The 16,522-nt window shown below is 43.4% G+C and overlaps 1 protein-coding gene across 2 annotated transcripts in view; it reads right to left on the bottom strand.

Annotated features, from left to right (window-relative positions):
- WDTC1 (WD and tetratricopeptide repeats 1) overlaps nt 1-16,522 on the bottom strand; it is a 50,297-nt gene that overhangs the window by 19,515 nt on the left and 14,260 nt on the right. For both annotated transcript variants that reach the window (XM_088442180.1, XM_088442181.1), the window contains exons 6-11: nt 11,786-11,973; nt 11,493-11,675; nt 11,291-11,382; nt 9,557-9,672; nt 9,324-9,399; nt 4,058-4,136 (exon numbers count right to left, since the gene is read on the bottom strand). In XM_088442180.1, the coding sequence (XP_088298306.1) occupies nt 4,058-4,136; nt 9,324-9,399; nt 9,557-9,672; nt 11,291-11,382; nt 11,493-11,675; nt 11,786-11,973 (734 nt within the window). The remainder of the gene's footprint in view (nt 1-4,057; nt 4,137-9,323; nt 9,400-9,556; nt 9,673-11,290; nt 11,383-11,492; nt 11,676-11,785; nt 11,974-16,522) is intronic.

Here is a 16,522-nt window from a genome sequence, read left to right as displayed (position 1 = left end):
TTAAGAGTTCTTCTTTTCCTCCCATGCGAGTACATGAAGTTTTTTCTAGTTGCGCTGGTCTCATTCTGTGTGTCATAGACCACACAAAGGACCTCATTCAGAGTCGGTCGAAGCGGCCGCACGGGAAAAGGGGCCAGATATTCCAATGATTCCCTCGCAATTTGCATCCCTAAGTTCGGATCGGTAGTTGGCCGACCAAGGGGAGGAAGCGGTCTGAAGACAAAAAAATACGCCCCCTTCTCGTACGCATTGCATGTCATCTCCGGGCATATAAGGATTAATCGAGACCATCGGGAACCATCGGAACTGGTCGTAGAACTTAAGGTTGACCATACCCTCTCTTAAGCTCTACGATCATGTCAGTGTAAAAACGTCCCATGTCACATGTGCCATGGCGCTACTTTGTTAATTATGCACTCCATAATCCGTATGCACTCCCATAAAACGGCGTTCGCATAATGAGACACGCCTGCGTTCGGATCTCCACTCCCCCGTTTTCAAGCACCTTCCCCTGTTACCACCCACAAACGCCTCCATCTGTCACTCAAACTACCGACCTGGCTGTGTTCAAGGAGAGAGAAATTTCTGATCGTAGCGGCTAGTTTGCGCACACGCATTGCGAACTTTACGCATGCGCAGTATAGCGAACATCGGTGGCGTACGACCGTGCGACCGACTCTGAATGAGGTCCAATGTCTCCACTAACACATCTGCTAGTTTTTTTTTTACACAGGGCGAGACCTTTAATAACGCAACTCCAGTCTAAAGCCCAGATTGAAAGGCATTCGGTCTCAAACGACCTACGGAATCTATTGGTACTCTACCGGCAACTGGTCCCTGGTCACTCGCAGGTAAGGGCTTGCTCCACTTTTCTAACTAGGCGCTTGTCTCAGAACCATTTAGAAGAATGACAAGCTCATTGTGCGACTGCATGCTCTGACATAACTCCTTAACAGCTATACTGACAGGCATCTGTCCCAGTAGGGTACCTCCTTTCATATCAGTTTAGCTCTAAACCTAGAAGTTTTTTTTTTTCTATATTCAATATTTACTTCTATATGGACAAGACGATCCAGAGCGAAATCATTACCTCTGCTTCGCACTGACTTAGTATACATATACTAATACATTTGTTATTTTGTGTTCGTTTTGTTTTTGTCTCCTGTTGTTTCTCTATCCTTCTATGTCGGATAGACCTGGTCTGCCAATCCTTATTTCTCCTTCGTGGGTTATAGCCACATTGCCTTCTAAGGTACATGTATCCATAGTTTAACTTACCCGTTTTCCGTCCTTGCCAGAGTGATACACCTTGGCTAACATGCTCTAGATGTTTAATGGTTGTTCGGGACAATCACTTCCAGGGTCAAGGGTCGCAAGTCGTGTCAACGCTACCAATCAATGTGCTGATACTCTGCGCTTTTCTGGAAGCTACCTCCCTTTTCAAAGGTCGGCCTGTTCGGATCCAGTTGGACTACGCCACTGCCATCTAATACAACTTCCTTCAAGGAGGGATGCGCAGCAGCATGGCCTTGCGTGAGGCCAGTCATTTTCTACGGTGGACAGAGCCCCATGAATTGGCGATCTCAAGGGTGTTCTTCCAGGATTGGAAAACTGGGAAGCCGACTTTCTAAGTCGTCCGGACTTCTTCCTGGAGAATGGGACTTTCAACCGGCGGTTTTTACCAACAGCTCATCAGTAGGTGGGGCAGGCCAAACATACATTTCATGGCCTCCTGGCAGTGTCATCTGGTGCCTCGGTACTGCTCCAGGACTCGGGACCTGAATGCAGAGGCGGTAGGCACTCTAAAAGTGTTTGGGGGTACAATCTCATGCACCTGTTCTATTTTTTTCCTGCTAATCCTCAGGCGTGTCCAGCGAGAAGTGAACACAGGTTCCCTGGTGGCTCCGAACTGGCCTGTCGGGCCTGGTTCTCAAATCGCTACTCATCAAAAATCCTTGGCTACTACCTTTTCCTTGACTTACAGCTGTTGCATTATTGGCATGCTGTTATGGCTGCTATCTTAGACGTAGCGGGGTTCGGGACTCTGTGGTTCCCATCGTGTTCAGGGTTTACATGCCAGCTTATTCTTATGCGATCTCGTGTGAAGAGCGGGAGTTTTTCCTTTCACTGCTTTCTGTCGTCCAGTCACCTTCCATTCTTTAACGGGACCTGGATGTTGGGTTACGCATCAGTTCTCTCAGGTCTCGGCATTGTCGATATTTTCTGTGACTCGTGGTCTTTTTTCCCTCAGATTAATCTTTTCTTCAGGGAGTTCTCCTTGGACAGCCTCCGTTGTACCACCTACATCTCCACTGGACCTTTACCTGGTTCTGCTGTTCCTCCAGTCTACTCTGTTCAAGACTTGGAGGACGTGGAACTGCAACTCCTTATCTCATTTTTATGATGACTGTGCGGAACTCCGTTTTAGACTGTCTTCCTACTGGAGGTGGTCAACCAGCCACTTGTGATTCCGATGTAGGATCGCTCTCAGTCATTCCCCACCGTGGATTTGTGCTAGCTCTTCGGTTTTATGTGGCCCGTGTTGCAGCATTGCGGGCGGGCGGAAAGGGGTGTGGCCTAATTAACATAGCCCCCCCAAAATAACGTTATTAGGGGGCTTGCCCACATGGCAAGCCTCCCATGTAACGTCAGGGTGGGGGCGAGCCCAGCACTCCGTCACTAGCTGGGCTGCCCCCAGCACTCCTCCCTGCACTGAATGAATGCCACGCACATGCGCGCAGCATCCATTCAGCTTCTCTGGGTCCGGCACCACCGCATAGCTGTGGAGGTAGGGGCGCCCAACCTCCCGACCATCTGCGGGACACTTCGGCCTACGGGTGGAACAGCAGACAGTGTGCCCGAAAAGTGGGACTGTCCCGCTGAAATCGGGATGGTTGGGAAGGTGCGCCCTCTATGAGGTGGCGGACCTGTTTGACCGCACTGGTCGAACATGCCTCGAGATGGCCCTGCTTTTACCTGCCATTGTGTTCTGTTTTTTTAACATTCTGTTGTTATGTATGTTTCTATTAAGGCTTTTGCCGTCCTTGTTGTTCGATTCGTTCTCCTCAGTTATGTCTTCTGATTCTGTTTCCATCTCGTCGGGCTCCAATTCTCTAACTGGGGCTTCTGGGGGATAGAGGAGAAGGAGTCTCTCACACTTATAAATTTAAAATGCCAGCTCCACCCATCCACCCGTCTATACCCCAGTGTCTTGATCTCCAGTGTCCCCTGTGGAATCGGAGAAAGGGATTTTATTGGTAAGTACCAAAATTCTATTTTGTTTCACATACATGCAGCATCTCAGTAGAAGACTAAACTCTGTTAATGTAAATAGCTGCTGCTATCTGTTGGTGTGTCAGGTACAGTGTGAGCTGCTGCCATTTATCTATGATCTCAATTTGTATAGGATGTTTGCTCCTTTCAGCGGTGATGTTTCAGTTTATATTCCATTATTAACAGCCCATAGAGAACTGCTGTACAATATCCACATATATATATATATATATATATATATATATATATATATATATATATATATATATATATATTTTATATGCCAGTGCTATTTCATCTATGAGATGGCTTGGTTTTTGCTACATTGTTGTAATGGAAATAATCTGCATGCCTCTCACATTTTCTACTACTGCTTTTGTCCTTTTCATCCACCTGCTTATATTTTTTCTCTTCATAAAGTAATAGAATGTTTAATCACACAGGTTTATAGTAGTACTGTGAGTCTCTTTGTTCTCTCTGCACATATTGCAGTCTACATTTGGTTCAGGAAATGGCACTCCACGTTTTTAGTGGTTTCAGGACGCTTAATTAAAATTTATTTTCTTGATTACAGATTCTCCCATCTAGCATTTTATTAAGTGGAAAGTTAAAGGAAAACCTATAAAGCAGAAAGCAAAGGAATGAAGGTGTGAATGAAATTGAACAGGAGAATGACTGATGAAGAGCATTTTAAAAATACAATGAAATGTAGCACGGGGAGATCACAAGAAACACAAAATGGAAAGTAAAATGCCCTGTAAAATATTTTAGTGAAGACACTCACCCCACCACGTTCTTGGCTTCACTCACACGGATACCATTACTGTACAATCCATTGGTCGAGGTCTTCCCATTTTGGACTTCTACGGTGGCGATAACATTAGGTTTATAAAGTGATAAGACCAATGTCATATGTATAAAAGATAAAATGGATGCAAACAAGTTAGATTACAATAAAAGTTGGTAATGAACTTCATGTATATTGAATTGAGCAATTTGAATGAATATTTCCAAATATTGTGCTATAATCTAATCCAATATATTTTTTAAAGCAAAATTAGTTTATCTTCTTGAAGATGCCAACGTTGGGGTATAGAAAGTCCTCATATGAATTTGGCACTTTAAAAAAATATCTGTTGTAGACAAAAAAATTCCTCCTCTATTATATCTCTTTTCTGCAGGTATCTCTGTTTAGTCTGAGTGCTCCAGGAGTAGGCACAATTAACAGTGCTGCATTTGGCAGGGTCAATTTTAATCTTATTTTACTTTTGTTTAACCACTACTGAAGAAGAGGCCACCCATACAGCCTCCAGCACTGCAGTTTGTCAGGATCACGAAATATGTTTCCTTACCCTCTCCTGCCAACTCCCTGCAAGTGACTGCCTCTGGAGAGATCAGGTCACTGCCGCCATCGGGCACCACACTATCAAATCGCACAGCTTTAACTTTTCTTTAGCGAGTTAAACCCTAACAGTCTGTAATGTCAACTGTCTGTCATACAGATTTCACTTTCTCTCTCGAAATGCGATTCGGCAACTGTGACTTTCTCTCAAACCTTTATCTGTCGTGTGACAAACATAGAAATTCTACAGCTAAGGTTTTGGGAATTTTACACTTCTCAAAAATACCTAATACACAGTTGGTTTTGTCCGCCTTGTGTGCAGAGTGCAAAGCAGAGATACTGGTGCCCCGCATACTTGAAGATGCTGCCATCAATCTGGCAAGATCGGTATAGGTTAAATTTTTGGCCTAGTATTTTGCTTACCTCACACAGCTCATGTTACGCTCTCAAGGGGAACCTCCCTTCCACCTCAGCTGTTGAAACCTCAGTGAACGGAGAGTGTTGGGCTTTGTGAGGAGCACAAAGGAGCAAGTTTGGGCTGAAAGCATGGTGAGGTCAGGCTAGGGACTTGCCAAGGTTTTTGAACATGGAGGATTCCTTGGTTATTTCAACATTCGAAAAGTCAACATCATATTGTTGAGATGGTCTAAATGTCGATATTCAGGATTTTGAATTCAACATTGACATAATGTTAACATTGATACACAGACTGGCCCAATAAATTGATTGAGCAACTGCCATTCTGTGTATTACTCTTCTGAGAGGCAGGTATGGCATCAGTGGTTGAAAGGTATGCTGACCCTTGTAGTGCCATATTGGAGGATCCTGTGGTGCTTTCAGATGAGTTAACTTTAAATTTAGAAATACATAAAATGTATGACCCAAAGTAGGCACTGTTATGTAGCATTGGAACCTCCAGATCAAAGACGCCTGGAGGCTTACCATATGTTTGCAAATGTATGTAACGGACATAGGGGCAGATGTACTAAGCTCTGGAAAGTGATACATTGGAGAGTGATAAAGTACAAACCAATCAGCTCCTGTCATTTTTTAAACACAGCCTGTAAGATGACCGTTACGAGCCGAGTGGCTGGTAGTTTAACACTTTCCAGATCTTAGTACATCTCCCCTATAATGTCAACATTAGAATGTCGATACACAAAATGTTGACTAGGGTTAGGCTCAGACTTAGGTTTAACATTTAATCCAATGGTTAACATTCTCTCAACTATCACAATGTCATTATGTCAGAGTCCAGACCACGTCGACTTTATGCTGTCGGCATAATATACCATACCCAATTCTTCATACTTAGATGATGATTCCACTAGAAGTCAGAAATGGCAAACAAGGAAGCACAATTGATTTCATTTCACTTCCTGCCCTCAGCTGGATGATTTACTATGTAAAGCAAGGACAAAACCTAAACACAAGTTTCATGTATCATGAAAACTGAAGACCCTTTATCCTCTTCCCAAGGGAGATAAGGACAAATGGTAAACCCTACCAAATGCAGATGCTCCTATAGCATGGATGTCAAAAGACCATTAATATTCACAAAGAAAAAAAATTATCAATCCTTAGGGGATGGCACTAATAGAAAATGTATCCTTAAGTCTTTATATATGGCTGAATATCAAAAGTTTAAATGTTTATCAAAAGGATTTAACTGGAAAGCCATGCAGCCTTGTTGTGTAAAGCATTGTGCTGAGCACCAGCAGAGTATGCATAACGTGTATATATATTTAGCAGTGCCAAACCCTAACCTCCCCCCGTGGCGGTCGGCATTCTGAGAATGTCGATATTTCAGATGTCAACATTGTGAACATATCAATGTGGTGCTTGTTGACTTGTTGAACCATGTCGACATTCTGAATGACCCTGTGACCAGATACAATCTACTGTATGTGTAAAATATACAGCAGGTATATCTGAGGAAGCCATATGCTAAATATATTACATAGTTACTTTGACTCTGTGTGGCAAATATATGCATAGAGAAGTGATCGGTTTCTATCAAATGTATGCTATATTTATATTTTGGGAGACAGTTGTCTGATTTGTGTACTAGAGGTAAATGGGCAGAATTACAATCTGCTCCTGCTGTATTGTGCCCTCCTACTATATAAAGGGCTGACGTGTCTCTGTAGAGAGTGTATCCTCTGAAGGGTTGTACTTCCATGACATCTGTATTCGGTCATCGTCCCAAGCACCTTCAGCAAGGGACTTCTGTTTTTAAAGAAATAAACATCTTGCCTTAAGATGCCTGCATCTGCTTGTATCCTGTGACCATCAGAGTTGCGCCAAACGCTACTCCGTTCTCCAGCTGTTCTGTATTGAGCCCAGTGTCTCCAAGCTGACCCCTCTGCAGCTACCCAGTGCAGACTGGTCCATAGTGAGGGTTCAGTATGAATTAGCCAACATCAACCAGCAGGTTTTGCAGCAGCGTGTCAACAATACCCAGAAGTAGACTATTCCAGGTGCCAGTAGTAGGAAACTGTGTGGGACGGGTGGTTCCAGGTGCCGGTGTAGGACCCTGGCGGTGGCAGTGAGTTGCCCACCCGGTATTCAGTGGGAGAAGCCTGTAAAAGGCAGTTACTGACAGTGAGTAGGTAGTAGTGATGTAAGCACACTCAGGTTACTCAGGGATGAGTAAAACCTAACTACATACAAACATCTGTAAATCGACTGGCGGAGCGAGATCATCTGGTCACACCGGAATTGCCACCACAGTCCTAACAAATGCCCTCACACTGCCACTACCAAACTCCATGTGCTTGCCATTCCAGGACATCGGTCACATGGGTTAACGGGATCAGTATGAAATACCGCCGGGCCTACGTCTGGCGGTTCAAATCCAGATGCCGGAAGACTGGCACCAGTGAAGATCCCGACTGCTCTAAAGGCAATTATTAACTAACCTTACCCCCTCCACCCCGCCCCCCCTAACCCTCCTTTAGGGGTGCCTAACCCTAACCTCCCTCCCTAGTGCCTAAACCTAACCCCCCCTATCCCGCAGCCTATACCTAAGTCCCCCGGGGGAGTGCCTAACCCGAACCTCCCCCCTGGGGTGCCTAACCCTAAACCCCCTTTCCCTAGCATAAACGTAACCCTCCCGGGGGTTTGCCTAACCCGAATCCCCCGGGAGCCCGAAAACCTAACCCTCCCCCCCCTGCGGCTATCCGCGTCCGGCTTACCTTCGTTCGGTATGCCGGGCGTCGGACTTCCAGCATAGTTCTAATGACAGGCTTCAGGATATCAACGCCTGTCATTAGTACCTTGCCGGGATTTGACAGTCGGGAAGCCGACAGTCGGCATTTTGACCGTCGGCTTCCTGACTGCATCCCGGGTTAACAAGGCAATAGAAAAGTGGTCTGAGCAACTGTTCACTATCAGGCAGACCCAGGTATAAACCATAATTGGGAGAGTCATATCTGGGGGAAATAGCTTTAAGTATAGGGTTTACTTGAACTAGGATTTCTGCCTCAGTAGTTTTGGCGCATCATACTCTCTGACTTAAGGCCTGGCAAGTGGATGCAGAGTACTCTGAAGTCACTACATTTTACAGGAAATGTTGTATTGAGTCCAGATGGATAAAATTATTAGCCAGGTCAGAGGGAGAGAAAAGCTCCATTATGCCCATAAATGATTCAAAGCCTAGGGGTACCAGGTTTCATTCCCCTGGAAATGCAAGAGATCCAATGTCTTTTTTTAGAGAATGATAAAGAGGGAAAGAGGTTTGATCAGCAACGCAACAAGCGTCCAAACCCACAGAAGTGCAATCGGCAGTCTGTCTTCACGCCAGTGGTGGAAGCACATCTGCTTCTCTCCCGGGACCAACTTCCACTTCAGATACCTGAGTGACAGGAATCATACATCAGGGATCTCCTGGAGCCTCCTGCCAGAAGTATTTTTACCATGGATGTTCCTGGAGGCAAAACAATTATCTAGCTCTGCAGGAAGCCATTCAGTCTTTGATTGGCCTCTCACAGATTATCCCAGTACAGGAAAACAGAAGTGGTTGGCATTCTATTCAAACCTCCTCTTAGTCCCAAAAGCAGACTTTCCATTCAGCTCAATTTGAATTTAAAGGCAATGAACACCTAGCTTTGTGGGGGGTGTGGGTGATTGAAGATGGAGTTTCTGAAATTGGTCCTAACAGCATGGAGTAGAAGGAGCCCATGGTCGCTATAGGCATCAAGGACGTGTGCTTGTACGTGTCACGAATTCCAACCCACACAGTTCAGACTCATCATTTCCAAATTCAGTCGTCTTCTTTCAAATTGGCAACAACGCTGATGGTGTTCACAAAGATCATGGTGGTTATGGATGATCAATGAGGTCAAGGGTGTGGCCATTTGTTACTTTGACAAACTGTTAATAAAGGTGAGGTCTACAACATAGCTTCAGGCTCATTTATGTTTAGGCAAAGGTTTCTCTGTCACTCTGTAAATTAACAGAGTTCCCTTCAGGAACGGGATAGAATGGAGAGGTTTCTGTCCTACAACAGGTTTCTCAAATTGTGAAATTCACGTAAGGACACTTTATACCCAAATGTTACTATCCTCTGACATACTCAAAGAATTTAGGATAAACTACAAAAAAATATTTTTTTGATCCACAGCCATTCACATGTAGTGGCAAGGTAATGATATCTTGCAAGATATTTAGAGAATAATGGTTCAGCCAATTATTTGGGATTGCTCACCTCCTGATGTATGATGAGATTTAGGCAGCAGGAACGTACAAGGTCGTTGCTTGAACGTTAGGTCAAAAAGATACACCTTTGAAAGTGATACACAATTATCATTTCAAAAATAGGGACATTCTTCAAATATAAATAAAACTATAACTGATCTGCTTAATGTTTCTCAGCAAAATATTGTACATCAACTTTTTGTACCACTGACTAAGTGAACTGTTCATGTTCAACGCACTCACCTGCTCTCCTCCCATGTTGACAAGCAGTTCAGTCCCATCTGGACTAAATGTTACATATGTGGCCACTAATACTCGCAACCTATTGTTGTAATCTGGCAGCTTTACCGGAAGGTGACCTGGAGAAAAATATTTTAGTAAAAATTTGGATTGGGACAGTGGAAACAAGCAAATGTAAATTAATATTGCTAAGATTAAAAGGCAGTGTAGCAGAAAAAAAAACACCAGGGTATGTCTAATGCACGGATTTGTTTCTTTCAGAACAATTAAGTTAATTTTAGCACGCACATTAAAAAATAAAAACAAACCTAAGCAGTGCAACTGATCTTCAATCAGATGTTTCAACCAGGAATTAACAGTCATGCTATACAAACATTTTTATTTAAAATTAAGGTTTCCAGAAGTTTGCTTTACTAATATTGGATTTTAACGAGTCTATATAAAACCATCTAATCGTTTACCCCCAAAAATATATCATTATACTGAATACATTAGGCCAGAGGGCCTGGTTCCGAGTTGGGAATAGAGGGCCCGATTCAGACCAGCTCGCAAGCGCTGAGCGCTCGCAAGCGGGTCGATGTTGGCCAAGTGGGCATGCGCACGAGGGAGCCGACTCCGTCCTGCGCATGTGCGAGACCCGCATAGCGACGGGCAAGCCGTCGCTATGGGTTTCGCTACAAAGGGGGAATGCTGTCGATGTTGAGTGACAGCACTCCCCCTTTCGTGGGCGTGCCGGGGGCGTTGCTGCCCAGACGGAGGCGGTCCCATGGGAACGCCTGCCGTCTGGGGCCGGCCCCAATGACATCACAAATGATGTCAGTGGGAGTGCTTTTGGCTCTGATAGAGCCGAGGGCACTCCAGGGCTTGCGGCAACGAGACCCTACCACAAGGGTCTCGTCTCAAGCCCGATGGTCGCGATGGTCTTGACCATCGCGACCATCTTTTTGGGCGCTCGCTATAGCTGTGAGTGGTCACCCACAGCTATACGAGTGGCCAGGAGGCCACTCTAAAAAAAGAGAGGGAGGGCAATGATTCAGAGCGAGCGCTCTGAAAGAGCATCCGCCTCTGAATCAGGCCCAGAGTGAGAGTTCTCTCTCAACTGTGAACCTGAACAAACCATATTGCAATGCAAGGGGTGTAAATACATAATTTTTTTTTACATGTGCGGTAAATACTGGCTGCTTTTGCATGTAGCCCACAAATACTGCAAAGCTTTATTATTACTCTACAATTTAGATGTCAGTTTGGAAACACTCCTCCCACATCTAATTATCTCTGCACATTTTAAATCTGCCCCATCTGCAGTGCAGCATGGTTTCACCAAGATGATCAGTTGAGACAGATATCTCTCTCTATTCCCAAGTCTGAATCAGGCCCAGAGTTTTCTAAACTTCACCATTACAGTCCAGGTTTTAAGGATATCCATGCTTGAGTCCAAATGGTTAAATCAAACTAAAGTACCAATTACCTCAAGCATGGATATCCTGTGCTCAAACATGGATATTCTGAAAACCTGGACTGTAAATGGCAATGTTTGGGAAACCCTGTGTTAGGCCATAGCGTAGTATTTGATTTTTAACTACCTATTATTTTTTAACAAAACCAAATCATATTCTAGTAAGAAAATCACGTAACAAAATCATCTGAAATCACGCTGTAATGGACAATGGACACAAAACATTGGGGGGAAAAAAAAAAGACAACTGGAAGAAATAATTGGGCTGATAGGGTTCCCACCTGCTACATAATATTGTGCAGCTCCCTCTGGAATAGGTTTTTGTCTTGAACAAAAAGTGTGGAGTCCAGATTGCGTTTGCTGAAGATTCTTCCTGCAATGCACATAGTCTGTGTGACTGTCTGATAAATAAAATTCCCTCTAACATCTGTAAATAATGCCGTGCAAGGAGACCCCCCCCCCCCCAATAACTCACTCACTTACCTGTGACTATGGATCATCCGGATATCATACAGTCTCACAAACGGCCCACTGGCTCCTACTGCTAAGCAGTTATTATCCTGAGGGCTAATGCTTACACATTTTGCCTCCACAAGCTGGCCACAGTACTCCGTGAGATCAATCAAAACATCAGAGTGGGTGCTACTCTCTCTTAAGTCATACTGCCTAAAATAAAGGCACACAGATAAGTTATCAGCCTGAAAACAGTTAATTTGTATGTTTTACTTTAAATCAAATGTTTTAATCTCCTGTCAGTAACATTCATGATTTCTTACCGGATCAAGCCATCTTCTCCGGCACTCCAGAAAGTATTAGGCCACATAGGGGCAGTGGCCACACGTTTCACCCTGTTGGTATGTTCAGAAAACACATGGAGGGTCTCCCTTGAGTTAACATCGTGAACATGAACCTTGGCATCTGCTGCTCCAGTAATCAAGATGCGGTCCCCAGAGTGAGGGAGGAACTGGAAGGGAAATTTGGAAAACAGAACATATAGTAATCTTTCTAGAAAAAGGAAAGCAGAACTAAGGACAAAATTAAAATAAGGCATAAAATATGAAATACTATATTAAGTACAATATATCTATCTCAAGCCCAATTCATCCAATGATAAAGCAAACGTAAGCTTGTCTAGATGATCACATTTCAATAAAATATATTTCAAGTTAAAAGAAACTGTGTTCTGTATGGAATGAGGGCTGATTGGGCGGCACCCAACTGGATACTCTTACTCCTGCAGCCTAAAGCTGGGCATCCACTATACAATTTTCTGTCAGATACTGTATCTGTCCAATCTGGCTGGTTGGAATGAAAACCTGGTAATGTATGGGAGCAAATGACAGTTGTGCATTTGCTCACAAACACTGGAAAATAGCCAAAAATGGTTGTTCAGACAAAGTGGTTAAAACACACAACTTTAACCAATTTGAACAATTTTTTTTTGTCCTTTTTTCAGTGTTTAAAACCATATGATTGACTGTCATTTGCTCCCATACATTACCAGGTTTTCATTCCAAGCAGCCAGATTGGACAGATATCTGACAGAAAATTGTATAGTGGATGCCCAGCTTACGGAGAGAAAATGGATTCCCATCCAACCCCATAAACTAGCAGGAAAAAAAAAAAGAGAAATCTCTCTAGTGCTGAAGGAGGGTATAGTGATAATCTTGGTTAGACCTAGATAGAATGTGTCTGTGACACAGTGCTGTGACTAGACTCTCCCTTACTTAGTGTTCACTCTAGGTCTGGCGGGAGGCAGGGCGCCGGACCCAGAGTTAGGGCACTTTTGCGCGCGCCTTCGCGCCCGAAAAGGGGGCATGGCCAAAGAAAGGGGGCGTGTCTGTATGACACGTCCCCTATTCGTCACTCCTGGGGGCGTGCCCGGCACTAACGGACATGCCGGGCAGCCCCAAGCGCTGCGGTCACTGTGAATGGATGCCGGGCGCATGTGTCCGGCATCCATTCACCGGCTGTAACCGCTGCGCCGCCGTTTTGACCACCCGCGGGACACCGCGATCTTCAGAAATAGGGAAGGGCACGTTCTGCACTTCAGAAATCGGGCAGGGCGCGGCACCCTGCTAAAACAGCCTAGCGGGAACACTACTTACTCTCCTAAAATGAGACTATACAGTGTTCTGGGACTGTCCTGATAATTGTCTCAACTTCACCCAATATAATGATCAACCTTATACTCACACAGTGAGCTATATTATAAAGTCAGGATGACCAAAAGAGGATGACCAAGTACTGTATAAAATGTAAATAAATAGTTTTTTTTTATTTATTAATGCATCAAAAAACAAAGAACTACTGTCCTGGATAAATTAATTTCAGAATAAAATGTTTCTCTAGTACAGACATGAATTGATGAAAAATTTACAATTTAAAAAAAATAATATATACATTTAAAACCGCATAAATATAAAACAGTATCATATGATAAAATAAACAATCGATAAACCTAAAAATTAAGACTAAAATACCCCGCAAATATCTCATTTAAATTTTGACGCGTTTCGCAGCAGACGCTTCCTCAGGCAGTTGAACAGTGAATGAGGGTAGTCACGAGTTCACAGAATATATAGGTATATTTGTTAAATGCAACCAGCAGACAAAGGTAAAAAAGCAGAATTGTTACATAATCATTGAAAGAAACATATTTGTGAGAGATCAAAACATCTAGAATATACGGGTAAAAAATGTATATGAACAATAGATATGGAAAATAAAATAAAAAAAAGTTAAATATAGTAACAAATTTCAATATAAATGTATATTTGCAAAGGGGTGATATATACTTTAAGAAAATATGGAATATCTAAAAAGCAGAAGACTCAAACTAAAAAGTGTGAGGGTGGTGTAAATTTATGGATAGGTAATAAGTGAAAGTGTAAGGGTGGTGTAAATTTATGGACAGGTAATAAATGAAAGTGTGAGGGTGGTGTAAATGTATGGATAGGTAATAAGTGAAAGTGTAAGGGTGGTGTAAATGTATGGATAGGTAATAAGTGAAAGTGTGAGGGTAGTGTAAATTTATGGACAGGTAATAAATGAAAGTGTGAGGGTGGTGTAAATGTATGGATAGGTAATAAATGTATTGATAGGTTATAAGTGAAAGTGTGGGGGTAGTGTCAATGTATAGAAGGGTACTAAGTGAAAGTGTGAGGGTAGTATAAATGTATGGATAGGTAATAAATGTATGGATAGGTAATAAGTGAAAGTGTAAATGTATGGTTAGGTAATAAGTGAAAGTGTGAGGGTAGTGTTAACGTATGGATAGGTAATAAGTGAAAGTGTGAGGGTGGTGTAAATGTATGGATAGGTAATAAATGTATGGATAGGTAATAAGTGAAAGTGTGAGGGTAGTGTAAATTTATGGACAGGTAATAAATGAAAGTGTGAGGGTGGTGTAAATGTATGGATAGGTAATAAGTGAAAGTGTAAGGGTGGTGTAAATGTATGGATAGGTAATAAGTGAAAGTGTGAGGGTAGTGTAAATTTATGGACAGGTAATAAATGAAAGTGTGAGGGTGGTGTAAATGTATGGATAGGTAATAAATGTATTGATAGGTTATAAGTGAAAGTGTGGGGGTAGTGTCAATGTATAGAAGGGTACTAAGTGAAAGTGTGAGGGTAGTATAAATGTATGGATAGGTAATAAATGTATGGATAGGTAATAAGTGAAAGTGTAAATGTATGGTTAGGTAATAAGTGAAAGTGTGAGGGTAGTGTTAACGTATGGATAGGTAATAAGTGAAAGTGTGAGGGTGGTGTAAATGTATGGATAGGTAATAAATGTATGGATAGGTAATAAGTGAAAGTGTGAGGCTAGTGTAAATGTATTGTGGCAAATACCAAACTTGGTGGCGATAGTGAGCCATGGATTGTGGGTCTGATTCAGACCCGCTCGCGAGCGGGTCGATGTTGGGCCAGTTCGAATGCGCACGACGGACCCGGCTCCGTCGTGCATATGCGCAAGACCCGGATAGCGACTGGCAAGCTGTCGCTATGGGTCTCGCTACAAAGGGGGCGTGCTGTCGATGGTGAGTGACAGCACGCCCCCTTTGGTGGGCGTGCCGGAGGCGTGGCTGGCCAGACGGAGGCGTTCCCATGGGAACGCCTACCGTCAGGGGCCGGCTCCACTGACATCACTAGTGATGTCAGTGGGAGTGCTTTTGGCTCTGCTAGAGCCAGGGCTTGCGGCAGACAAGACCCTACCACAAGGGTCTCGTCGCAAGCCCGATGGTCGCGATGGTCTTGACCATCGCGACTATCTTTTTGGCCGCTCGCTATAGCTGTGGGTGGTCACCCACAGCTATGCGAGCGGCCAGGAGGCCGCTCTAAAATTCAGAGGGACGGCCCTGATTCAGAGCGAGCGCTCTGTCAGAGCGTCCGGCTCTGAATCCGGGCCTCTGTGTGGGGCTGAAGGAATCAGTCCACACAGGATAGAAAAACTAAGTGTGACCTCACCTAGGGGCTGCCTTGTGTACAGAGCTCAGGTGAGGCTAACGAGTCAGGCCAGTAAGACTGCATGTGAAATGAGTCTAAAGCTGGGTACAGACTAAACGATGTATAAGCGCAATATCGCTAGCAACGGGACCTGGCGGGGCTGCCGGCATCGACAAATGCATACACACTTGCCGAAGCCGGCAGTGAAGGAACGATGGTGGGGGCCATGATGCATTCGGTTGTGTAAATGTAAACAAGAGGTATAATAAATGGATAAAAACAAGCAAGAAACCCAGAAGTTTGAAGGAAAATATGAGAATGATGTAAATAGATGAATAAATCAATAAAGATCAATAAAACATGGTCCCAAGGAAGAAAAACATGAAACAGAGAAAATAAATCACATAGTCAGTACAGGTTGAGTCTCCCATATCCGCCATATCGTCTACTGTGTACCAGCATTACTCTGGTGTACAGTACTTCTAAAAAATACTTAGATACACTATGTTTAAGCAAATCTTTATCAATATTCTGATGTTCACGTATGCGGGTCTTAAGGGGCCTGGAAGTCTTCCCTATGTACTGGAGCCCACAAGGACATTCTAATAACCAGATAATATAATCATTTACACAGGTGTTTTCTTAATCTTTTATTCTTTATGGTCAATGTTAGATTTAGGATCTATACTTTTCACTCTTGATTTACAAGCCTTGCATGTAGCACATGGAAAAAAACTTTGGAATTCAAGTTCAGCCAAGTGTGCTGTTAAGGTTACTGTTTTTAGGGGCTGTCGACACCAAACTTTGCTTCAATTTGTGTGTTCTCTTCAACATCACAGATGGTCTTGAAGGCAAAATCGGTTGCAGGATGGGATCTTGTAACAGAATATGCCAAGATTTGTTGACAACTTTCTTAATTTGTTTTGATTGATTGAAATAGTCAATAAATGGGACCAAAAATTTAGTAGAAGCTTCACCATTGCGCACCTTTAGCAGATCATCTTGTTTGATGTTATCATAACCTGAGCTGCATTTATCCAAAATATCTTCCGGGTACCCTCTTT

The sequence above is a fragment of the Taudactylus pleione genome, unplaced genomic scaffold (assembly GCF_031769625.1).
Source record: "Taudactylus pleione unplaced genomic scaffold, aTauple2 ptg000305l, whole genome shotgun sequence".
NCBI lineage: Eukaryota > Metazoa > Chordata > Amphibia > Anura > Myobatrachidae > Taudactylus > Taudactylus pleione.
Note: the sequence above shows the minus strand (reverse complement) of the source record. Positions and strands in the feature narration are given on the sequence as shown.